General features: G+C 34.6%; 1 protein-coding gene across 50 annotated transcripts in view; it reads left to right on the top strand.

Annotated features, from left to right (window-relative positions):
- Positions 1-26,955, top strand: part of RIMS1 (regulating synaptic membrane exocytosis 1) — a 323,528-nt gene that overhangs the window by 187,808 nt on the left and 108,765 nt on the right. For 19 of the 50 annotated variants that reach the window (XM_069851408.1, XM_069851407.1, XM_069851383.1 and 16 more), the window contains 13 exons: positions 699-755; positions 1,162-1,208; positions 2,215-2,327; positions 2,900-3,030; positions 3,359-3,530; positions 3,660-3,816; positions 5,048-5,119; positions 12,038-12,194; positions 13,851-13,976; positions 18,193-18,255; positions 21,195-21,272; positions 21,627-21,740; positions 22,208-22,297. In XM_069851408.1, the coding sequence (XP_069707509.1) occupies positions 699-755; positions 1,162-1,208; positions 2,215-2,327; positions 2,900-3,030; positions 3,359-3,530; positions 3,660-3,816; positions 5,048-5,119; positions 12,038-12,194; positions 13,851-13,976; positions 18,193-18,255; positions 21,195-21,272; positions 21,627-21,740; positions 22,208-22,297 (1,377 nt within the window). The remainder of the gene's footprint in view (positions 1-698; positions 756-1,161; positions 1,209-2,214; positions 2,328-2,899; positions 3,031-3,358; positions 3,531-3,659; positions 3,817-5,047; positions 5,120-12,037; positions 12,195-13,850; positions 13,977-18,192; positions 18,256-21,194; positions 21,273-21,626; positions 21,741-22,207; positions 22,298-26,955) is intronic. The other 31 variants (XM_069851382.1, XM_069851379.1, XM_069851378.1 and 28 more) reach the window with 7 other exon arrangements.

Genomic DNA, 26,955 nt, shown 5'->3' with positions numbered 1-26,955 from the left:
AAATGTTAAGAGGAAGAAATCTGCACTGCAGCTCTGCTGTGCAACACATCATTGATCATGTTTATATTTTTGTGAAGTGGTACTATACCATTTCAAAAATAAATAATACAGTTATATTTCCATGAGTTTGAGGAAACAACATTACTCTTGAATTACAAGTGCAAAGCAAAGGGAAGCACATTCTCCTGCAGTAATATGAGATGTAAGCTGATGCGAGACATGAACTGGGAGCTGAAATAGGCTTTTTAAAAACACACGCACAGGAAGTTTTTGTTGTAGGACGTGGAAAGCAAATTTAAGACTAATTCATTTGGCATTAATACATTCCTTTTCTGACTTAAGTATGTGATTCTTTTTCTGAAGTGATTTTTTATATACCGAGGACCCTTAGTTTTATTGACTTCGAAGTCAGTAAGATAGTATTTCACTGAACGAAGAAATGCCTGAATGTATTTAATATCAAGATTTTCATGGAAGAGTAAATGTGTTGACAGCAAAGTTTTGATGGATGTGGGGACTTAACCAGTTTGATTTTTGCTTATACCAGTGTATATGCTGGGTATGTGTAATGTTGAAAAATATCCATAGTCAGTTATAATATAGTTTGACCTTTCTTTTTTGCCTTTGAGGAAGTAAATGACTGTTTTGTTTGTTTAACATTGCTAATGTTATTTGGTGTTTCTTTTTCTTTTTATAAGACATTTTCATCAATTTCATTCTGTGAACTCCTTGAGACGTTTATATAAAAATTACTAGTGAGTTAATCTATGTCGTATTTTTTGGAATTTTTTTACTCCAAAAAATAGTTGAACATCCATAGCTATACTACCTTTTGCCACCTTTCTCTTCCTAAAAGCTTTCTACCTTCATTGTTCTGATCGTAAAAATATAATTGGATCCATCCACAATATTAACATTGTAGTGCTCACATTGTTACATCTGCTAGTTCCTTAACCTGAAAGAAGTAGTTTTTGTTAGTAAGCTTTTCATGAATGCTAGTAGAAAATATGTCTTTAAATATTTCCCCATTCTTTCCTTGTAACCCATTAGAACAGAAACAGATCTATATTTCTAAAAAAAAAAAGTTTCCTAGAAATGTATTTGTTGCAGCAGAAATCATCCCTATTGTTTCTAATTGCCATATGCATGTTCATGTTTTAGTGATATACCACGGATTCCCGAAACTTCTCACCCCCCGTTAGAATCGAGTGAGTACATGCCCTGTTCCTTTTACTAAGCATTGTCTTGAACCCAGCACAATCATTTTGCCTATGAATTTTTTGAAAGATGAACATTGGGAGACTGCATTGGCTCTCAGGGTTTTGTATGACAAAATTCAATACATTTTGGTCTTGTGTGTTCAATTCAAAAGATACAATTTTGATTTAATGTTACATAGATTTTAAATTTAACAAGATTTTATAGTTCTCTTCATTGTTTTCTTCCGTATCTTGTGTTGTTAGTACCATACTGGTGTACATGCTGTGGCCTAAACCAGGCATTTACTTTTTCCATTTTTATGATTCTATGAAAAGTACAAATGGTGTCAGGATTTAACTTCCTGCACCATCCAGCGTAAGTCCAGAGTTCTTCTTGCTCTTTTTCTTAACAAGAATATGTTGGTTAGGTGAACTTCGTATCAAGCTTCAAAAGAAGGGCTTTCTTTTTAACTATCTCATTTGACCGATGCCAATTAGAGTGTGTGAGTGCCATGGCTCTCAGTCCCTTCTCATTTGAGCCTTGTCTGAGATGCAGCCAGAAACCCTCCCTGGGACAGCATCCCATGGGGACACTGGCTTCCATTACACCTTTTGCGGGCTCATCTCATTAGTGAAGGTTGTGCCTCACTGATGGAGAACTGCTGATGTCCAGCAGGTGCTGGAACATACTCCATGCCAGACACATGCCCTGCATGCCTTCCTATGTGCCAGTTCCTTGGCAGTTAAAATTTCAAAGGCTACTGGTAATATAATCTGTACAACAGATGTGGATTTCTTCATCAAAGATTTGAGAGCATAGAGTCATATAACAGTTTTGATTGGAATGGAGTGTTTTTCATTATGCTGTCTACATCACTTGAAAATCTTTCAGTGTATTAGTGCTGTTGTAAACACAAACTTTATACAATTCAAAATAAAAAAGCAATTCTTAGGTTACTCAAATTTGCTTCAGAATTTTGGATGAGAAGTTCATGTGTTTCTCATGTATTTTTAGGTTCAAGTTCTTTTGAATCTCAGAAGATGGAAAGGCCTTCTATTTCTGTTATATCTCCTACCAGTCCTGGAGCTCTACGGGACGCACCGCAAGTCCTACCAGGACAACTTTCTGTGAGTATATTTTTGTTTTCCTGAGTTGTTAATGAAAATATATGAAGTGCTGTTCCCTCAACCCTCCACATACCCAAAGTCTATTGAGAAGTCAGAGGAAATGTCTGTTATGAGTAAAGAGTAATATCTTTCAAATATTTTTTAATATCCTCTCTACAAACTCACAAGCCATCACTGTAATCACAGGAGATGTAGAGAATTGTTGTTTTAATACACCAAGGAGTGCGGAAGTTTAGATTGAGGGCTTTCTATCTGAATGTGGTTTTAAGGTGCAGAGCTAAAACATATTCTGGTTTAAATGCACTCACAGATGCAAGATTATGCAGCAAGTACAATGTAAGTATAAATAGGAAACCATTTATTCAGCTGTGGTAAATACAAAAGTCTTTGGTAGAAACTGTCATCCTTTCCATCTAACTTAATTAAATATTAAGGGGTTTGAAATAAAATATATCTCATTTTCTCTTGGGAAAAAATGGTTACTTTTACTTTGCGGTTAGTGTGGTGCAGTCTGGAAATTCTGTTTCTTTCTCCATTTTCAATAATGTTTTCTGGCAACTTGTTTCTTGTAGGTTAAACTGTGGTATGACAAAGTAGGACATCAATTAATAGTAAATGTTCTTCAAGCAACAGATTTGCCACCAAGAGTTGATGGACGCCCCAGGAATCCCTATGTAAAAATGTATTTTCTTCCAGACAGAAGGTAGTAGTATTTCAGTTTAGTAAATTATGTTGTAATTTATGTTGTAATTGAATCAACTTTTAAATGAAGGCTTATGAAATAAAGTATTCTTTTTCATAATGTTATACTTGGATTAATTACAACAAGAAATTCTACTTGGATCATGCAATCATGCAATTTGGTCTTTTTTTTGTGGACTTTTGGATGAAAGTGATTCGCTGTACTGCAAATACTGTTCTCTTTTAGGCATTATCAGGTCAGAAAAAATGAAAAGAGTAGGTGCTGATGAGTAGATGGCATTTTGTGATTTATCTCTGCAAACAATTTACAACAAATATTTATGTTTCAGTGATAAGAGTAAAAGGAGGACCAAAACAGTAAAGAAAAGTCTAGAGCCAAAATGGAACCAAACTTTTCTCTACTCACATGTACATCGTAGAGATTTTAGAGAACGAATGCTTGAAATAACCGTATGGGATCAGCCAAGAGTTCAAGAAGAAGAGAGTGAATTTCTTGGAGAGGTGATACATACAATCACATTTCTCCTGAGTTCATTGTTTAGTTTCGTATACATATGCATATATATTTTATATATGTGTTCGTGTGTGTGCCTTGAAAGTGAAATTTAAACCCGATAATTTTTCTGCTAGATTCTTATAGAGCTGGAGACAGCACTTTTAGATGATGAACCACATTGGTATAAGCTACAGACACATGATGAATCTTCACTACCTCTGCCTCAGCCATCACCCTTCATGCCAAGAAGACATGTTCATGGTGGAGAAAGCACTAGCAAAAAATTACAAAGTAGGTCCCTATTCCATTAATCTCCTTTAAATTTTAAATTAGAAATGCTGGGTGCGGTGCAATGGTATTTAACTTTCATGTACAAGTTAAAAATGCTATTTCATAGTCTTCTAACATAATGAAAATGTGTGACAGAAACAAGATGCAAATTAGGACATTAAGACATGTCAGCCTTTTACCTGTGAGGCATAACTTCAAGTATTTGATGATTGTTGGAATTGCTTTGGTTTTCACTAGAAAAAGAAAATTGTTCAAACATTTGTTTGAATTTCCTTTTAAGTAGAAAGATGAAGTTCACCATTAGTGGATACTTTTTCAAATATTTAAAGTTTTTTGTTTTAAAAATGAAAGTGCTTAAAGGCTTGTGAGGCTTAAGAATACTTCTCATCATAAAGTTAATCTCAGCCTCCAATATGCTCATTATAAACCAGCTGAGAACCGTACTTTTGCAGCAAAGAGAAATTGTATGCATGTATTTGGGAATTACAGTTGCTTTGATAGGTCTGATTTTAGGTTTCTATGAAGTAAACTAGAATGATGAATGTATTGAAGTATTTGAATACTGTAGCTTCTCTGATAATTTAAAGTGATTTAAGATTTACTTAGAAATAAGAAGTACTTAGGGAATTATTTTAAAATACATTTCCAAGCTATTCTTGTTTTTTTTTAAACATGGAAATCATTCATTCCATCCAATGCATAGGAAATCGGTGCACATTCAAGAATGAGTTATACAAATGTGATGTTGCTCTAATTGTTGCCTGAGGACATGTATAGAGAGGGCGAATTAAAGGTTAGTTTTCATTAAATATTTGAACCTTTCTAATAGCTGGCAGTGCTCTTTCCTCTTCCCCTCTCTCACCACAGGCTGCCACCTCTCCGTTCCTGTATGGCAAGCTGATTCAGCTTACTCACTGAAATAGCATAAAAGTATTTTTTTCTTTATTTAGTTAACTTTTTGCTGCTTTAGTGAGATAAACTATCCTAGTAGATGACCTCTGAGGGCTTTAGGGAAGGAGAAGGGGAAAAGAGGCTGTAGCAGCTGTAGAATGTTGAATTGTCTCAGCAATCTTGTGAAACGTCACTGTCAGTCACAGCAGTTTAGTTCTCATCCTCTATTGTTTAGACTTAAAATCATCTTTTTAATTTCAATAGTACATTAAATGAGCATATTTTACATTTTATAACACGACCAGATGTTCAGGTATTTGTTTACCTTACTGTTGTGCAGGATCTCGGCCAATCAGTGATAGTGACATCTCAGATTATGATGTTGATGATGGTATTGGAGTTGTTCCTCCAGGTGCGTGGGTGAACAGCATGGTCCTGCTTTCTTCTTCTTCCTCTTCTTTTTTTGCTTGGTTTTGTTTTTTTTTTTTCTTTTTAACATTTTGGAATATTGAGGATACTGGTTTTGGAGAGTGCATTGTGAAAAACAAACCAACAGTTTTCCTGATTATTCCATAGTAACTGTCCTAAATCATGGCGAATTAAATGATTCTACTATTCATTCATTGATATTTCTTTTCCATATCATTCTTCATATGTGAACCACTGGATGGTTCGAATTGTATAATTATTTACTACATAATGTTCCAAGCATTATTTAAAATACAAATTGAATTAAAATAAAATTTTGATAGTGCTAATTAAGATTTCAGTGTTTATTGCAAGCATTTTTTTTATGTTGCTTTTTGCTTGAAACTTAAATATAATGCAGTCTCCCATGGACTTTATTGAGAATGCATGGCTGTAGATTAAGATGCATGTGGCATGGCTGTGTCTTTTATAGTTTTCATAAGCCTTCATGAACTATCATTGCCCTAAATGTTCTTAAATACATGCTTGTAGAAACTATCGTGGTTTGACTTCTAGTTCAACATTCCCTAGATACTGAAAATCTTGAGGATCATTTGGATATCACATTGTTTGCTTCTATTTGACTGCTGTTGCTACAAGTCAGATGAATATGTTTCCCAGTTGTCTGAAATTGGCTGTGGAATCACTATGTCGTTGCTAGCACTAAATCAGTTTTTCTGTGGATCTTCCTGATGGAAATGACTGAATTAAATCATGGTGGGATTTGGAAAGCTGTCTGTCTTCCTGATCTGTGTTTAAAATAATCTATTTATTCACTATATAAACATATTTTATTAATACAGTATCCTTTTGATGTTTACTGAGCCAAATTCTCCTTCCTTTGATATTGATTGGGTTCTTTCCTTCCTTCAATACATTTACTGTCTGACTTACTAAAAGAGAAATATCTTCAGGTATGTCTAGTAATGAATTTGCTTTAATTAAGTAATTAATTTTGATATTTTTGCATCAGCTGAGAAAGTGAGGATTTAATGTTAAAGTAAATCATAGTTCCTAAATATAGATCCCAAATATTTTTCCTGTTTAATATTTTATTTTTCAGTTGCCACTGTAGATGCTGGCATATTTTACTTACGTTTAAGGTTTCAGTGTACTGTATTAAGAATTGGAACAGCTGCCAGTTCTTCAAAGCATCCATTTGCCATTTGAAATAAACTGTTTTCTATCCGAGATGAAATATTTGAAAGTATTTACTTGAGTAGACTAGACTCCATTAGCTGGGTCAGCACTTGAGTAGCTGATTCTTATGGAAATTTCAAGGGACTATGCATGCTCAGGTGTGCCTTTGAAGAGGACATGAGTCCAAACTTTCACTATAGAAAAATTCAGGATTTAATCTATATTCATAGGATTTACAATGAGATGAGAGTCTCTAAACTGAAACTTGAAAGGCCTGGTAAGGAAACTTCTTCTGAAGTCCACCTAAGCATAAACAATATGACAGCTGACTTGACCAAGCACCAATTTGTCTGGTTTTAGTTCAATGGTTACATTCATTTGGCAACTATAGGTTGAGTTCATCTGTTTGTGATTCCTATGGGAAGTGGATATACGTACAAGTATCTGGGACAGGGGGTGGTGGTGTGGTGTGTGTGGGAGATGGTGTGTTGTAGGTGCAATCTGAATTCTTAAATAGAAGTTAGTCTTTAGGCAAAGATAATTTCAGCCATCAGCCCCAAATTTGTGACAGCTTAGGCAGAACATTTTGCCATGAGACCTGGAAAAGTTTGTCAGTTCCCACTCTCTACTGAATTACTTAGGAATCTTGGGTACAGATTCACAAATGTGCCTGGACAACAAGTGCAGATATGCATTTCTGCCCTCCTGAACATCCTTACTTATCATATTGCTAAGTCTTCTAAGACTTAGGGCTGCTATCCTTAATTTTCACTGAATGAACAGTAGGGTATCTTCTCCACCTACCAGTCTTCTTCATTAAAACTAAGTTGCATGAAGTTCCTTGTTGGATGCACAGTCTTTTCGCCTTCTCTCCTCCTGCTCCCCGGTACCATGGACCTCACAAGACTGCACTACACCTCTTATCTGGTCCAGATTTACCACACATTCTCCTCCAAGGTATGCGTGTGGGAGAGAATGACAAATATTGATATTTCCCCATGATGTAGGATGATGATGCAGCTCAAGTGTATTCTTAGAGCACTTTGCATAGCCTCTATTAGCTTCAGCTAGATTACTTTAGGATTGAGATATTCCTTTTCAACAGAAGTAGGAATATCAAAATTGAATTTACAACATGTGACACAGAAGAAAAATTTTCCCTTTTCCTTCCCTTACCACTTACTTGCCAATGTTACCTACCATAGCGTTATAGATATTATAAATAAACTCTGTCTTTATTAAAGGTATATTTGTACAGTGTTAATTTATTCTTGAAATATTCAGAAGAGAAGGAAGTTATTTTGCCATCTTAATATCTCAGGATTTTCACAAAGCTTATTGCTCACTCTCTAAAAAACAGACATAACTGCAAAGTGTGGAGGCACGGAAGTTCAATTGATCACTAACATAAGGTGAAAAGGAATGATGAAAATATTTTAGTTAATTTAACTAATGCTTAACTATAATTTCAAATGGTTTGGCAGTTGCTAAGGCAAATGCAATATGAGCATTCAATAATAACAGAGAAAACTGTTTTCTTAGAAGTTTCAGCAGCTGCAAAGAATTGCTGCTTGTCAATGGAAGTCTGCTACATTAACATTAATGGTGCTTTGCTAACTTCAAGGATATATTAAGAAAAGTATTTTCCCTTTTCTTATCACAAATCTGCCTGAACTTTCACATAATAGTATTATTCTCATTCATTGTTAGTATCTTGCAGTGATACATATAATTTTTTTAAATCAGTTCATAGAACTGTTCATGAAAGGAGCTTATATCAACAGCTGAAACTGCAATTTGAAGTTCAGCTATAACAGAATTGACTTTTGTACAATGCCCACATCTATTAACATGAAGAATATATTATTTTAGATCCCTTAGACTCTCCTTATATGAGAGATGCTCCAGCCTCTTTGTTATCTTTGTGATTCTGACTGAGACCCTCACAAGTACCTGCATGTCTGTTTTTTACTGGGGAGCCCAGTGCACTAGATGTGGCCCCACCAGTGCTCAGTGTGTAGGAAGGGTCAGTACAGGATCAGCAAACACTTTAATAAAACCAAAATGTGTCCTGAGGCCTATCTTTCAAAATATCAGTAACTTTCTTTTTTAACAAGAAAAAGCTGATATACAGTTGGCACTATCCCAAAGGGTATTTTTAATAAGCTTATTGTTTATGCTATGGGTAACTCTTCAGAACAATTTATTTTCCTATCATATGTATAAATGGTTGCATTGTACTTACCTTCCTCCAGTAGCAGCAGGGGAACATCAGCACAATACCTTATCGTCTGTATTGTCTTAAAAGAAAAAAGTTCTGGTATCAAAAATTTGCTAGAACCATTTTCATCATCCATTCCTCTTCCATTTCATGTCACACCTGACAGTTTCCCATGAGCAACTGAGAAACTTCTTCTGCATAAACTACTGTAAGCTTGATTGCTGCTGTCATGCTGGTCCACGCAAAAAAAAATTTCTCTGAGAGCACAGAGCTTTTGTATTTAAGGATATGAGGAAATGTTACTGTTGCTGTCACTGTCGTGGTCACTATGGAAATTCTTAGAATAAATGTGAGTTAATATTGCTTTATCTGTCCTGTAAGCTCTGTGTACACACAATGCACAAGTTTCAGATATTCTCCCCTGGATGGCTTGGCTATGAATATATAGGATAAAATCATCTTTCTATGCCAGATTTTTAAGTTCACATGATAATGCTAAGTGTATTTTTTAAGGCAGGCTACAGATGCTCTTTAAGTGTATTTTAAACTGAAATTTATATTTAGTTTTCTAATATTTAAGCTATATGTATATTGGTACAGTTGCCTAAAGCTTGAAAAGACATTTTGGATTTTATTGATTTTAGTGTTGAATAAATATAAAGTAGTGTTCCTTTTGATAAAGGTGGCAGGATTTAATCTAAAACAAACTTGTTTGAAAAATAGTATATCTTTTAGCACAAACAGATTAGGTTTGGTTATCCTGGCAAAAAAAATCCAGCTTTTGTCATGTGTAGTCGTTTTTCTTCCTCTAGCGAAAAACCAGACATGTTCTGCAGCAATCTTATACATGAGATGAGGGTATCTCCATTGAAATGTGAGGGACTCCATTTTTGCTTCAAAATTTGCATCCAGCCCTTGTTGTGAGATCAGGTAGAGCCTCATTTTTTTTCCTAATTTTATCACACAACTCTGAAACATTTTTTCAGTAGGTAAACTACTCCAGTATCACAGTGAATCAAAATATGTGAATTTGGAGTCCTTTCTTAAAAGACTGATAAACCTTAGTAGATATCTTTGTGCATGCTATTGACTTTTAAAAGCTTATTTTGCAGTCAGTACTCAGAACAGCTTTGCTATGAAAAATGCTTTTTAAGTGGCAAGCATTTGAAGTTTATGTAGCTACTAGTAAGCTCACTCTGGTAGCTACAAGTGAGTTCTCCCAGAAGTTTTTTCTCTATGTTTTCTCTGGTTTTCAAGCATTAGCCCCTGCCCCTCGTAAACTCGAGTAATGTCACATTTTAAATATGAAATTGCATTCAGTATTTTTATTTGACGTGTCTAGCTCAGTGTTGTTTGTGAGCAGCACGCGCACACACTCAACATTATGGTCTCTGATGTTTGTTTCTGAGTAACATGATATGTTCTTATTATGACTACTTTGGGCTCAAACTTGCCCAAAAGATCTAGCAATACACATAATGCTTCTATTTTCTCTGATTTATTAAACTCATCCTACCCCTGTGCTTCAAGAAATGAAAGAAAAAAAATTATTTCCCATGTTCTCACACCAGCCGCTATATAGGTAGAAGACACAGAGGTGTACAAAAAGATAGCAGAACTTCCAAAGGTCTTTCCGCATGTTTTGCAAGCTGATGGTAACCAAAAAGTCTGTAGTAAAACTGTCTAATAGTCATCTGTTTATCAACATTAACTCCTTCCTGTCTGCCTTCCCTATATATTTGAAGTGCTAATATATATCAAAGACAACAAGAATTTATTTACTGTTTCTGGAAAGCTGATGTAAACTATAGTATTGTACTCTAGCTTTCAGCTACTACAGCGCCTAGGTGCTCTTCTGTTGTCTTTGGATAACTTTTGCTAGTTTGTTCAGTACGGTACAGAAGATGGAAACAGTTCCAGAGGCTGTGATATTATAAGCTGTATTAGGGAAAACAGTCTTATGGTTGCTTGGATGATAAAATGCATTATCAAATAGGTCACCATTCTCAGTTTTGTGTTGCTAAGACGGATCTATTCTATGGTGGACGATATTCTTATTTTAGGATTACTTATAACTGTTTTAACAATGTGTTTTCTTCTGGGTCTAATAATGTGACAATGTGTTCAGATAAATTACATGTCCACTAGAGTAAACTAATGCACAATTTGGGAAAAAGAGATAATGCTTCCTTGATGTTTGTGATCAGGATTCAGACTTGCAACTAAACAGGTTATTGTCATTGAATATATGACCAAGCCTAATACAGACTCTGTAAATGGGCCACACTTTTAAGAGGGCTATAACAATTTGGTATATGACAGAAGCACTAAAATAATTACATAAATCATACAAAATATGAAAAAATCCCTGACTTAAAACTCTATAAAAAGATCCTTAAAAAGTGTAATTTACTTAATTTATCCAGTTGATGACTGAGTGACTAAATCTTAGTCTCTTCCTGCATGGAAACAAGATTTCTGAAAGAGGCTAGTTTTTTAGCTGAAGCAAGTAACACATTATAGCAACTTAATGCTAGAAGTATTCCGGAAAGCAGCAAAATTATTATTTTGGAATCTAAACAATAGTTTGTGAAATCATTAAGGGGTGATTTAAGAGAGGGCGCTTTCTGTCATTAAGGGATTTTCTGTCAAGGGATTCTCGTAATCTAATTTAAATGTCTAGAAGTGAGCAACTGAAGTCTGAGAAATTTTCTTAGGCTGTTTTAGAAGAATAATAGGTGCCATTTCAAAGCTGTTCATCTTATTGAGCTTCATTGTTTTAGGATGGGATTCAAAGTGTATATTGAGGCAAACAAGGTGCTACACTGGAAAAGGCACAGAAATAGCATTGTTTAAAATGCACTAATATTCTGCTGATTTTTCTTTATTAAATTCTATGTAAAATTAACTACAAGAAACTTCGCAGCACATCCAGAGTGTTTGGAAAAAATGTTCTATAGAGTATGCAACACGCAATACTCTAAATGATAGTAATTTTTGAAAGCAGAAGACTTTGGCCAAGTTCAGTAGGAGAACATATTTGTATTTAATGGAAACAAGTGTCAGAATGATATTTTATATATGAGCAGTCCTGGATAAGTCTGTGCTGTCGTGCACAAGCATGCCTTCATTTGTTTTGAGGATGTAAATCTTCATTGCTTGGATTCCTTTCAGATATTTGCTACTGTATGACAGTTTTGAAGTACAAGTTACTCCAGGTGTTCTTCCTTAAGTCAGAAAACTGTTTCAATCCGCTCCTCCACATTGTCCAATACATAGTGAAAAACATCTTAGTTTCTCTGTTTCCATATGTGTAGACATTTAAAGGTGATGCTAGTACTTTATCCTGGCTGCATGATATGTCAGGATATGCAAAAGCTGAATGATGACTTGAAAGTTGTGTAAGTATTTAGATGTACATTCTTGGAAGGACTAACCATCTTAATTCTTTCCAAATCTAGATTTTTATTCTCTAATTTCCTTTTGTTGCCCTCTTGGCAGTGAGCTATAGACCTAGCACTAGAGAAAGTAAATCTACAACGCTAACTGTGCCAGAACAGCAAAGAACAACACATCATCGTTCACGATCTGTATCTCCTCACCGTGGCGACGATCAGGGCAGGACCCGTTCACGTTTACCAAATGTGCCATTACAGAGGTTGGTGTCACAAGCTAATGAAAAACCGGCTGCTTTCAAGTTTGTATAATTTGTCATTATTATCTTTTCTCTTGTTCACAAATTTTTCACAATTTAAAAACTTTTTTGTATCTGAAGTTAATAGTGTAATATTTGGACTTGATTAATGCTTTTTTAAAATCATTTAAGAGCACTGATAGGACTAATCATAACTTTGTAAGACTTACTTCTTCATATTGATATTTTCTTTGTGATTCATCATCTGTCTGTACCATAACTAATATGTAGATTTGGAAATGTTTTTTCAGTGGCTGAATCTTATATAAAGCCACTTAAGTATATTTGTAAGATAATAAATAGTGGCATGTGCAAATTTTATAATAACTATGAATTGAACTAATTTTGAAGTAACAGCAAGCTGAAATTACCAATTTTATTTATAATGTGACATTTTAAGTGAAAGAAGTCAAAAGTCCTTTACAGAATCAGTAATTCATAAACTTCTATTTTCTGCATTTCCTGCTTGTAGTAGATAACCTACTAGTAGGAGTATCCTTTCTGAGCTTTGCATATGCATGTTTTATGCCTTTATTGAATAGTGCCATACCATCTAGTTGAGCATAAAACTTGATCCACTTGATGTTGCTTGTTTTATTGTGCAGGGCAAATAAGCTGCTTTTGCAGCCTCTCATGGAACCCTAAAAATTAGTCAGATTCAACTAGTTTTCCTTTTCTCCAATTTCTGTGAAGCTTTGTTCTTGAATTACTGCAAGAACTTGAAGTGTTGCACTAGCGGGATTATTGGCCACTGCCTGTGGTAGTTTACTGAAAATCTACCCTTCTTAGCTGAATTTTGTGTACAGAATTCTGTGCTACAATACTGTCCTTAACCATTGTTACTGTGTCAGGTTTTTTTGAGCTCTGCCACTGACCATTTGATACCAGACATCCTTATTCAGCTCTTGCAAACAATTATATGTAGTCTTATATCTTTATAGCTACACTCACAATGCACAAATGAATTATTCCAGTCAGTTCCACCCATCCTTACATTTTGTACTTTGAAAAACTAATGCTTCTTGTTCCAATGGCAGTTATTAAACTAAAGATAGAATCTGCCCTTCAAAGAGTTGTTTCTTTCTTGTTCATTTCCACATGAAGAGAGCAATAAATTACTGTCATGGAGTTCAGAACTTAGCTGCATTTATACAAAGTCATACCTCAGTTTGCAACTGCTAAAATCTGCTGCAAGTTCCCATATCCTATCCTAGAATTTTGTCAAGAATAATGAAGATAGATGCAAAAAGTTGTTGGCCTAAAATCAACCCTTTAGAAATCTGGCTATGAGTCTACAAATACATAAAACTTAATTTCATGTGAGGTACTATCACTTCTTATGTTATCTTAGATATTCTTTAGGTATGGGCTTTGAAAAATGCCATTTCAAATCCATCAGTGTACACAGAAACAGACATGTACTTCTAAATGTGGTAGAAAATGCTGCTTTCTAAACTTAGAAGTGTTTTTTGTTAATCTTAGGAACCAATATTTTTTTTTAGAAGTCAGATAATAAATATTTAATGATTAAAAACTTCCTTCAGCCATCTTGTACTGTAGTTTGTTAAGCTGTATTATGTACAAGAAAGCAACATTATCATACATATTTCTGCCTTACAGGAGTTTAGATGAAATTCATCACATGAGAAGATCACGTTCTCCAACTAGACACCATGATGCCTCCAGAACTCCAGTTGATTACAGATCCAGAGACATGGATAGTCAGTATTTGTCTGATCAAGAAAGGTACATCGTCAGCCTGAACTTGGAAAAATGTTTAGAAATGTCTGTGTTGGTGTTCAGTAGAAACATGACGAATCTAGTGTCATGTTTAATTATCTATACCTCTTTTTTGATAAACCTGTGTGCTGGGTTGACAGAAATAGCAGGTATCTAGACTAATGGTTCTTGGGTGTCTGTCCTGGAGTATTCTGCTGTTTGTTTCATTAATGAAGCACAGAGATTTTTGCTAGAAAACCATAGATCTAGATGTATGCCCAGCTATTCTTATAACTCAGAATTTATCTGTTTCAGTAGCCAGCAAAATACCAGGCATACCTTCCTACTAGTTGGGAGTTGCATATGATATAATTTGCATTCTTGTGCTCATAGATTTTGGACATCTACATATGCAGTTTCACAACATCTTATGTAACATTCTGGTGAACTTGGTACAGTGCCCAAGCATAGCGAGGATAGTTCCAATGCTTGTAATTAGCAAAAATCTCAAATCTTAGATGCATGACACGTACACATCTCTCCCTGGAATACATGCATTAGTTGCATTCCCCAGAGAACGCTTGGTCTCTCCTAGTAGGCTTTGTTTTCAGGTATCTGAGAATATTCTAATAAAGTGAAAGAAAACAAGAATTTCTGTTTAGTTTATAGCTGAAAAAAGTTTTGAAAGATATTTCAGTTCAGTATTTGGGAAGCATATTGATGACAGTCACAGAGGTTATCAATGTTTGTGGGTTTGTTTACTTCAAAAAAAAATCATAGAGCTAAACTATTGCAGAAAACTTTTTCCATTCATATAAAATCAATTGTCCTACCTTTTTTTTTTAAGTAAGCCACTACTTTTTATGAATAAGGATTGCAAATGATCCAGTAAATTCAATATAGAACATATATTTGATAATGAAGTGAAAATACGTAAAGAAGAAACCATAAGAGTCTCTGGAACTCTTTGTCCAGTTTTGAAGCAACATTTGGATAACAGATAGCTTTTACAGTTAAACTAGTCCAGTTTTGTATATGATCTTGCCTGTTTCATTTTTTTTAATGCGATAACATACACATGGGAATTATTGAGTTGTTTGGAACATTTAGAATTCAGCTTTATAGGCAAGAAGTATGTACAGAATTGTCTAAGTTGGATTGTTGTACTGAATTTCCTTTCAGAGGTGAATTGAAATGCTTTTTAAATGTAATAGTCAGATTTATAGTGAAGCTAATTTGAGGATTTTCCCCTTGTTGCAAATGTTTCTTGTTATTATTTATTGTAAGTAGTGATATATTCCAAAGATTCCTGAAGATATTTATTGAATAGTTTTCTTATTCAGCAGGTCTGAAGAGGAAGAGACATTAAATAGTAGCTTTTATTTAGAAATAAATACAGACAGTTGACTGTCTGGAAAGTTTTCTTCCAATAAAGCCTAAACCTATGATCTAAATTATGATAAATGCATTGATTATGCTTGGAAAGCAGGGCTTGCACCGAGGCTCTCTTGGAGATGAGCCATCAGTCCAGAGCTCCAGCAGCAATGGGGTGCAGGATTTCTTCAGCGGAGTAAGACACAGTCTGCAGTTCTTTTCAATGTTCAGAAAATGGTTTTTGTAAGTTTAAAGATCAGACATGGAGGATGTGCATGGCTTATTTGAAGGATTTAAAGATGGATCCATGTACTTACTCTCCTTGAGTATTAATCTCGTCTGCAGTGGTCTTTTTTTTCCTATTTCCCTTTTCATCTTTCCCTGAGATTTCTTCAGTTGTGGAGACTTTAACTCTTCCATGTTTCACTGTCTTTCAGTACCTCATAGGGAAGATCAAAACCAGCTTTTGCTGAGCAAGATTCTCTGTCACATCCAAGGAGTTTAATAAAATCTTTATTCAGTATTTTGTATTAGTATCAACAGTAGTTTAATATTATGTGTTATTCATTAACTGAAACTTTCATCTAAACAGATACATTCAATAGGGAATGGCAGGAAGATGTGTCAGGTGAGGTTTTGGTTGGATATTAGGAAAAAATTTCTTCACACAGGGCATCATAGAGTACTGGAACAGGCTTCTCAGGGTAATATACTCACAGTATTCAAGAAGCACTTGGACAGTACCCTCAGACACATGGTGTGAATGCTGGGGCTGTCCTATGCAGGGACAGGAGTTGGACTCGATGATTCTTGTGGATCTCTTCCAACTCAGGACATTATATGATTCTGTGAACATAAACTTGGCTTGAAAGGTGAGTAATTACCTGAGAGTAACATGACAGAAATTACGGCTGCTGATTACTTTTGATTAGTTTCTCTATGATCTGCTCTTGGTCCCAAATTTATATTGAAGGTTCTGAACTGATCTTCATAAAAATAGTTAATGTAGTCTCTTACTAAAGCATCTGATAAGTTTCCAGTGGAACCAATTTGTCCACTTTACCTTTTTAATATGTATTTATCTACGTATGTACACATATGTATGTGTGTGTGTATATATAAATCTGTTAGGAAAAGCTTTTTATTAGGAAATATAGGTAAGCAGTATATTGGCTCTGTATTTAGGATCATCATCCAACTTTCAAGACCCTTTTCATTTTTTTTTAGTGTTTCTTTTATTCCTAAATAAAACCTGTATTTTAGTACTTACGTTACAAACCCCTTGTTTTAAAGTTATAATCTTTATTTTAAATATCTCCAAAACAGTCATCGTAATTTATTATAGAACTGTGTGCATCTTCTACTGTGATGGATTGTTTTGCTTTGTTTTTTTAACTTGAAGATTTCTTTGTGGGTTTGCTATTTTATATCCCTTTTCTGATGGAATTTAATATTACTGTTTGCTGTGGGCCCATTACAGTAAATGCTCTTTGGATTAGCAAAGGTAGAGTAAATACTAACAGCGTCTCCCATCTACTTTCCAACTCTTAAGAAAATGTAACTTCTTCTGTAAAAAGCTTGTTTCTTAGAATCTGGAAACCTGCATGTAAAATCTGTCAGTCCTCTGAACTTATGAATGGAAATTTTGTTTAAAAAAATTAAACCAAAACCAAACAAACAACACCTCCCAACAATTAAGTTCACCTATAATACATTTTGTTGCATCAAGATCAGGCTAGTGGTTCCAGATGCAAAGTTAAATCTCACTCAACTCATGAGCCAGTATTTCAAGCTGCTGAGTTTCAGAATTTTAGATATTACCTATGCTGCATCAATTAAATGGGTGATTTTATATTGGCATGAAGCACAAAACACACTGAGGAACTGCTGCTTTATCTGTTTTGTAATCTTTTCTCTCTTTGTCACCATAGTACTTCATTTGATTCCCTGCTTCTTTTAAAATAGCATGTTTCCATGAAGTTTAGCTTTAATTTTATATTTACAATAATTAGGAGTTTTGGACCTTGTTCTTTCTGATTCTGTTGAAGTGCATAACACAACGAGATTAATTCAAGGGTTATTTCATATCATAGTCATATTTCTCATAGGCATAAATATGTATTAATTTTACCATCTTACTGGTTGTAGCATGTGTTTGTTTACAGTAAATGGATACTAGAATAAATGGCTGATTTTCTTAATTGGAAACAATAAGAAACAAAAAGTCTGATGGCTAATTAGAATTTTTTTTATTTATTTAGGATTGCATTACAAAATACTGTTGAGCTATAATGCCCGAATTTATATTTCTCCAAACACAGTAGTTCCAATAAACATATATCTTTGTTTTTCCTAAAGGGTGATGGGTTACTCTTCACATAAAAAGATCTGCATTAAATTAGTAGCAAGCCCTCTCTGCTTTTTCATGTATGTTTTTATAATTTAGGAAGAAAAAAAATCCTAAAATGACAACTGTCATTCTTTTTTTGTTTTTTTTCTTTTTTCCTAAATTATTTATTCATTAATTAGTTCATGAGAAAGGAGATAATTCAAGAAATGTCACTGTTTTATGAATTCCTTTTATCATGAAGAAGTCTGAAACAGTACTTTTGAATTTCAAAAGGACAAATCCCCCCCAATAAGGTGCCATGCTAAAAGGAATTTATTGAAAATGTAGTTATCACAGGCATTTTTTGGCTCATATTCTTTAAAAAGTGCAGTCTGGGTTTGAACTTCATCAGGCTGTCTATCTGGGTGGAAGCTTCTTGTTTCTTTTTATGTTTACATTTGCATATCATCGGCATAACCCATGTCATCTAATGCTTCATAATTATATCTGTTTCACTCACCACCCATCCTGTCTGTGCAGTGAGCTTCTTATGCTGCCCAGAGCAAAACGAGGAAGAAGTGCAGAGTGCCTACATACCATCAGGTAAATACAGGAGTTCGGTAATCATGAAGACATCCGGTAAAGAACTTCCTAGAGCGTTGTGATCCAGGTGTCAGTTGTTCTTTCTTTGTTCATTTTAACTCAGATTGAGATGTGTATATATGTTTGTGAACGTCAGCAGTAAGGATTAAAGTGGAAGAAATTCTGGTTTCGCGGTTATATTTTGTGGTAGATTTTCTGTCTAGTCACAGAAGTCTTGATCTTCCAATGCATGACAGTGTTGTTATGATTTCAAGCATTCCTTTTTAGTTGTTATGTTTGGTTTTGCTTACTTTTTATGTTTATATTACAGCCATGCACAAGTCAAAAATCTTTACTTGTTCTGACACCGAATCTTATGCTGATTTTGGTTACTTGTAGAGGAAAGAACAGTGATTGATGAGGGCTCACTTAGAACAGATTTGAGGGGTCCCGTATTACTTGGGTTTTCGTCTACAAGTTGTGCCATAATTTAGATCCAGGCATAAACTTTGTAGTTTGGACTCATCTTCAGTCTTTATTAATCTCTCATTCCAAAGCTTGGAGCTCCCTGTCCCAACTCTTACCAATATTGTAAAACTAAAGAGGACCAAAAAAATTTTATCTAACAAGTCTAACTCTTCTCCCCCTTTTTCCACCACATCTGTCAACCTTATTAAGAATACATGTCAGATTGTGTAGAAAATCTTCTATTTTGAATCAGTAAAAACCTAGATTGGAGTTGAAGCAGTTAACCATTATATTACTTCAACCAAGTAGTTAACCATTTTTTGCTTCAGAATCTGAGTTTCACTGAGTTTTAAGCCAGTGCTATATGTTTTAAACAGTCAGATTCATAAAACCATGTTATATAATGTGTTTACTCATTTACTTGGTGTAGGACTTTCACCTACAGAGAATGTTTTTTTAATGTGCATTGAGTTGCTTTAATTATCTTCATTGAATTTGAAAAAGCATTGGTGATATAATAGGATATCACAATAGTATAAAGGTAAAGTAATAAATACGAAAACTTTCCAAAAATCTTTGCATCAGTGAAGATGTTAAATTGAAATGTAAGTTTTCATTATCGGTAGAAAGAGTTTCTCATGCTTCAGCTGAAAAAGCTTTTACCTCAATGCTCTAGGTTTAAAAGGTTAATAATTCTAATTATTGCTGTTATTTTTTTATGACCAAGTAACAAATTCAGCCCTTTAAACTAACAATAATGGTATACTATAAAATAGAATGGTACTTTAATAATGTATTGAAAGTGAATGTAAGGGCATTAGAAGACAAGATTCTGATTTTGAAATTTAACTCTGAGACTTATACAGGCTAATCCAACCTTGAATAATAGCTAGAACACAGCCAGTATCCATTCTTGACTGAATAATCTCAAAAACCCTTTCAACAAAACTTTAGTTGCTCATTTGTCCTTTCTCACTGGTAGCGGTCTGACATTTAATCATCTTAGAAACATTATACAGCTTTGTTATACCTTGTTTTCTAGACAACTTGATGAAAAAACATTTTAATTGAACATTGAGGTAGCTTCAGCTTAAAATGGGAAAGAAATCTTAAAGGTTTCCCATTAAATAAAAGAAATATTAACATGAGATTGTCCAAGCTACAAAGTAAAGACGTATTTTTAGTTTAGTACCACAGTTTAGAATAATAGTAGCCCTAGATGTCCCTCTTGTCCATCTGTATGGGTTCGTTGACTAAAAGCAGAAATGGTGGAAGGCCATGTGCACCCATGCCATGCACCATGGCTGGTCACAGTCCATGTCTTAGATCACACCCACTTTGATAGTTAATATCTGCTAGTTTGCCAGGATTGACCTAATGGATTACTTTCTTTCAGCTTTGTTAGGTCACCGAGACCTCTGGTAGAGATGTCGGCAGTGATGACTGCTAAACCTGTATGCAGGGGTCAAAGCTGCTCGGTTAAATCCCTCTGAGTTTCAGACACTAGGGTTTCCAGGCAGAGAAAAGTTACTTCGTTTCTCTGTAACACAGCCAGATTTGTAATATTGATCTGCTGTGCCTAGGTCCAAGCCTTAACAGGAATTAAAATGTCCTCTTGGGACAGAGTTTTCTGGATGCTGAGAAGTCCTCAAGGCTGCTGGTAATTCTGCTAATAGCACAACAAATATGTCCTGGTAGGGTTTGCAGAAAATGGTTAGAATTTGGTTATTAATCCTTAGCCATTAAATGGTCATGATTCCCAGTGTGGCAGCCACCGTTTGCCTTTAAATTTCTCCCTTTTTCATTGTGTAAAGCTGGATAATAACTCAAACAATTCCTGTTCTAAAATCTTATGTACTGTAAGTTATGATACTAGGCAGTTGTCATATAGCATCTCAGAGTGCTGCTGTGCTGGCTGACCTAGTAGATCTCCTAGGTTTTATAATCAGCTTGTTAGTTATAGCATTTAATTACAGTTAGATTTTGAACCTGATACACCACTTCAAAAAGACTTCTGCATTCAAAAATACCAGATGCTAATGCATCTATAATTGTGTTTGTGATACTATGTAATGCTGTTTCAGCAAGCTTTTGATGCTTATCTACTGAAAGCAGTAGTGGTTAAAATCTGCCTAGGTCTAAATATGGCATTGCGGAGAGAAATAAACTACAAGTTTAATATCAACGTAATCCTAAACCTTTACAATAGCTTGTATATTTTTTATTAAAAATCTCTAAAAAAATGAAATTTACATTACTTTTGTTTATTATTAACAAAAGTAAATAAAGAAAATTGTCCCCCAGGTTATCTGTCACAGTATTTGCATTGAAAAATGTACACATGGAGAAATCTACTTATTAAAGCTACTGGAAGAAGTAGAGTATTACACATTTATTTTGCATTCTTGTCAGTCTTGCCTTACCTTTACCTGTCTTTTTATTTCTGGCATGTTTTTGTGTTCTTTTTTCTTTTCTGTTCTACCACATTCAAGAAGTTCTGTTAGGCACTATAAAACATTACCACCCAAGATGCCTTTACTAGAAAATGGTACTCATTGGAATCTATACAGGTAAGGAGTGCTTAGAGTCCACTCTAAGTAGTTAGTTCCTTTTTAAGAAGTAAATAAACTTGCCTTGTTAAATGAAAATTAGAAGTTTCACAGTGTTTTTATAACTGAGCGATGAGGGATATAATCCTAAAATAACTTGATGTAACTGTCTCAACTAACCCCTACATTATAAAAAAAAACCCAACAACAAAAGCCAAAACACAAGCCACTTTGTTTTAGGTAGAGTTTATTTTCCTTGCTGCTAAAATTATATGTTGCATGTTTTTCTTTGTTACATGATTTTGTTTACGCATATGATTTTGGTTACATGTCAAATTTATTTTCATTTTGTTTAAATAATTTTAATTTACAAAGCTCAACTCTTCCTGCATGTGCTAAGACCAAATCAGTGATTAGACAGGATATTTCACTCCTTCGTGATTGCCTTAATTCACGAATACCGAAATTTGGAGATGATCTACTGGTTAGGTAAGAAACTGAGGATTAATTCCTGCCTCCTGTTTGATATCTCATATGGATTTGCAGAATAAATGAGCTTCACTGTAAAGTGATTTCATTTAATATGTAGTGTATTACATCCTTTTATGTTGGCCTAAGATTTACTGCTGTTAATAAGGATTTAAATTTATTGTCTGGTATTTTTCATTCCACTTTCTTACAACTGGGTGTTTTTCTGTCTCATCCAGTTTTAAACATTTCAATGATATTAGCAAAAATTTCTAGCAGTTTTTTGTTTGCTTTTATTTTCTAAACAAATCTTGGCACTGTCATCCAGTCACACAAAGCTCTTTTATGTTTTCCTTAATTAAATCATTGTGATTCTACATTTTCTGTAAAAAGAGCATTATTTTATGAGTTAATATCTAACATTGTATTCCTTTCTTTGTTTTCTTTTTCTTTCTCTTCTACCATTGGATGCAATGCACTGGCACTAGTGAACTACAGCCCTCCCTTGACAGGGCTAGGAGTGCTAGTACCAACTGCTTGAGACCAGATACTAGTTTGCATTCACCAGAACGAGAAAGGTATAAAATAAAAACTTATGAATTTCTTGTCATCTGTGCTGGTGATTTTATCAGTTTTGTTTTTCCTTCATGTAAATACTCTACATTCTTGTACATCCATGTCTGCTTTGGTGTTTGTAGACGTTTTTGCTCCTGTATTTATGTATATCACGTAAATGTGTGTTGGAGTTTATACCGCTTCTGGCTTCCTTCCTTGTTTTTGTTCAGGCTTATGTCATTGTTTACAAAAGTCCTCAGTATGCTGATAATACCATTGCAGTGTTAATTTTGACAAAGTACCACTTGGTGTTAATCTTCATCATCATTTGCTGAAAAATATTACACACTTTTCTTGCCTGTTCTGTGGACTGCTACTAAGGCAGTGACTTAATTTATAAATTTTGACAAAACTCTCATATTTCAAAACAGAACTGTAGTTTGTGTAGTGATGTATTTTCTACAAACAACAAAACTTCATTGCTTCCTTAATCTGATCTGCTACATCTGCTTTTGCAATTACAAGACAAATCACTGCATTAAGTTTTTTTCAGTCTGTGACATTATACGAAGGCTCACATAAGTCTTAAGAGACATGTTTGCAATTTCAATGAAATATTGTTATGTCAGATACATTCTGCAGGCATTTTATGGATGCTTTCTAAATTTTTAATATTACAATAACTTGGTTCAAAATGTTCAGTGAATCAAATACTACTGGTGTGTTTGACAGATAGGATTGTGCCACAAGCAAAGTTTTCATCAATGTCTGTGGTTTTGGCTAAGAAATATACAATTTTAGAGTGAGATTCTAGCTTCACTGAAAGAAATTATAGACTCACATTGAGTGGGAATACGATAGAATTACAAATTTGTCTGCAGTACATATTTAACTATTGTTGCAGATAATAATTCGAAGTTGCTTTGTCAGTCAGCCCACAGTGCAATGGTTATAGCAGTCGCACAATTTCATTATTGTGGGAGAGGACCTGGGAAGAAAAGCAATAAGAACATATTTCTCTATTTGAGATGAGGTTTGTCCTAAGTTTTTTTGTGAAATTTCCCTTTCCTGCCTTCCCACTTCTCGCTATTCCTTGATTGGAGCTTTGCTGTTCTCAAGTTGTGCCCTTCTTGCAAAGGAATAACTGTTCTGCTGAGATATCTCAGATGGATCTATACTAGTTCATTCCTTTTTAAGAATGAGCTCAATGTATCATGGTTATTAAAAAAACAACAACAAAAGAAGTATGATAGAAATAAAGCCACTCAGAATAAAATGCAGGATATCTTTCAAAAAAATCTTTTCAAAAAAATATTGGAGCATTGTATTAAAAAATAAGTGTGTAGAGATATCCATCTATTTTCATCTGCAAGCAGGTAATTAGTTTAATAACATATGGACATGAGAAGTATGTTTTGTAATTTTATTTCAAGATGCCACCCATCAAGTTGAATATTCAGTGAAACAGTAACTGGCAATTGTAAACTATCTAATTAAAATACTGTACTCAAAACTACACCTGTCACTGATGTTAAGTACTTATGTCTTTATAACTCATGTCCAACAACCTCTGTCCAATAGGCAGAGAATCTGCAGCATTTTTTCATTAGCTTCTCATGAAGAGAAGTGTTTAGTCTGTGTTAATGGGCTCTACTGCTACTTAACATTTGGTTTTGCCAAATTGTCTGTGGGCCTGATAAAGAAAACTTGTCCATCCCTGTGAAACTTTCACTTCTTTGCTTTTAGGAGTCTTAAATAGGTGCTTTTAACTTGGGATTCTTCATGGGGTGCAGAAAAGCATGGGATGTTCAAATTTTCCACAGTGTTTTTTTTTTTGAATATAGTGAGACCTGTATGGCTCTGACAGAGAATTTGAGACGTCATGCGTCTTTTACTTTTCTTTTTACATAGATGATGTTTTTCCACTAGAGCCCAGATTTCAGAGGAAGATGTTGTATTTAATGTATACATCCCACCAAATTAATGTTTTTGTTATGGGAGAAGCTAATTTTAGAAGGTTTAATTCTCCACTGTTGACGGTATCTACCTGCGCTTTAGCCTGAGGTTAGTGATCAGTTGAGCATAATGATAGAGGAATCTTGAGGTTGAAAAGCACAGAATTAAGTTCAAGGTATGTAGAAAGCGTTTTGTTTCTGTGCTGGACAAAACAAGTATAAGGGACTTAAAATAAAGAAAGACAGATTCGCCTTAAATAGTAGGAAAGCTTTTTTGAAAGCAAGTATAATGAAACACTATAATAGATAACATGGGAAAAGTTGTCTTGACTTCATTATAGTGGAGACTGTGTAAAATGGGATTAAATGAAGAACAGTCAGGTGTAGAGTTGGCCCTACTTGTAGTAGAGAGAAACACTATATGGTTTTGTGAAATCCAATCTATACAGAACCACTTTAGTATCATTATATTTGAGGGACCTGTGTTGGAGGTATTGTTGGATGGTGTTTTTTTCCCTGCACCCCAAATGGAATTGTAGATTTTATTTTAAAATGTATACTTTTACTCCTCAAAGTATAAAGGTGGACTTCTAGATGTGGGATTGTATATTTTCTTCCACAAAATGATGAGTATACTCATCTATGGAAAACTATTTCTGTTTATTCTCCCCAACGTTTTTTCTCAGAGGGTATAAATTAGATTGTATTTGAGCTCAAGAGTTAAAATGGTCTGCTTGAGCTTTTCTTAACAAAATTATATTGGCTGTGTGCAACTTATGGACAGTAGAGCCTTATTTATCTGTGTCAATGGTTTTTTGGAAGTATTTTTGACTCTTAAACTCTACAAAAACATTGTCATTTGGAATGATCGGAGTAGTTACTGATTTTTAAGATACTATGCCAGTGAAAGTCATTTTGTAGACTCACATATACCATCAGAAAAATACTTTCAGCAATATATATGAATTTGGGGCATATAAATCTTGTTAGTTACATTAAAACAACAACAAAACAACAACAGAGACATTATTTTTCTCCCGCTATAAGCTTCTTCAGCTGAACAAGGCAAGTCTGTATGCCTGACTGGCAAAGCGACCTGGCCTTGACGCACGCCAGCCAGATTCTTTTGGTAAATAGAATGGTTTGGTACCAAACTTCATTCTTCATATATTTCTCTTTGGCACAATGTGCTCCAGGATACTCAGAAAGATCCAGTCCCTACTAATACAGCTATACAGTTGCACCATGCCTGCCTTTTTTTTTTTTTCTCTCTTGCCCACCCCTCTTTATTCCAAGCAGGTTTCATTCAAAATGTTCATATTGTTGAAGTTCCTGTGATGATCTGCAAGGCATATGTCAGTTTATAATGTAGCCATAAATATCTGCTAACACCATTTAAAATGTTTGTTGCTGCTTCCTTTAGTATGATTTTTTATTGTCTTTTTCACTGTGTTTCAAAATTTCTGCTTTTTTTTTCCATGTAAATTGGGTACCATTTCTTTAGAGTGGAGAGATTCTTTCACAGCCTCCAGTCAGGAAAGCACATAGGCATAAGTGTTAAGTGCAGTATCTGAACTGATTCAGCTGTGGTTTCTCATCAGTTGCATCTTTCCCAGATTGATTCAAGAGTGCAGCCAACAATAGTTACTTAATAATACATATTATGGTTTTTATTTACCTTCTGAGTTTCTTATGTTGCAAGCAATTATGCGCATTAGCAGTTAGCAGTTGTACAGATTTGTACTGCTTGTATGTCTTGGCCCTGAGATGTTACTTAGTGGAGAACTGAGCGAATAAAACTGAGGAGCACAGCCCAGGGAGTAGTTCATGTACCACATGGTCAACGTATCTGCAAATTCAGCCCAGCAGCACTGTTAGATTTGTTCTGAGGGGGTTCACAGTAGTAGGAAGCAAAATATTTCAAAGATCTTTAGGATGTTCAGGATGTCACTACCACCTAAACAAGATGCAAAGCCTAACAGTTACCTGTTACCTACTCACAAGCAGCTAACAGAGAGTTTAGAGCTGTCACTTGACCCTGTTAAGATCTGTCTTGATTTCATGTTGATTTTTCTAAGGTATTTTCTAAAGTCTGAGTAGTAGGTGTTTATATTGCATGCCTTCAACAGTTTGCTTGAACATCACCATTTTCATTTGAAATAACGTACATCAAAATAACTGTCTGCATTAGGTATGCAACATGTTGTGTTTCCCGTTCTTTTCAACCATGTAAAGGAAGATTATTGCATGTTTGTCAGTATTGTACTGTGGCTCATGGTCATTCAAAATGTAGTGAAAGAGCATGTTCTCAAAATTCATACAGCATGACCTAGTTAATTCTATCAAATACTGCTTAATATTTATAGTGGATATCAGCATATTAAGGGCTTTGACTGAGTGCACTGATGCATTAACATTTTCTTTAACTCTCATTTTGGAGAGAAAAAGAAACGTAACTACTAACAACCTATTTCCCCTTGAGACTTCTGGAAAATCTACCTAACTGTTCAAGTGATGCTAATCTCCTTGAAACCTTTGTTACTTGCATGTTCCATAATTCAACCCCTTTTCCTTATTACATGGACTGGAAGGATGCCTCAGAAAGTGAAATATTAGGGTTTATGTAGATATTTTGCTGTTTGTAAATTAATCAGTATATTTTGATTGTGTAAATTGTTATACATATACTATTAGAACCACATAACATCCCAACAAAATAAGGAACA

This window comes from Phaenicophaeus curvirostris, chromosome 2 (assembly GCF_032191515.1).
Source record: "Phaenicophaeus curvirostris isolate KB17595 chromosome 2, BPBGC_Pcur_1.0, whole genome shotgun sequence".
Lineage (NCBI taxonomy): Eukaryota > Metazoa > Chordata > Aves > Cuculiformes > Cuculidae > Phaenicophaeus > Phaenicophaeus curvirostris.
This window is presented reverse-complemented; position numbering and strand designations above follow the sequence as displayed.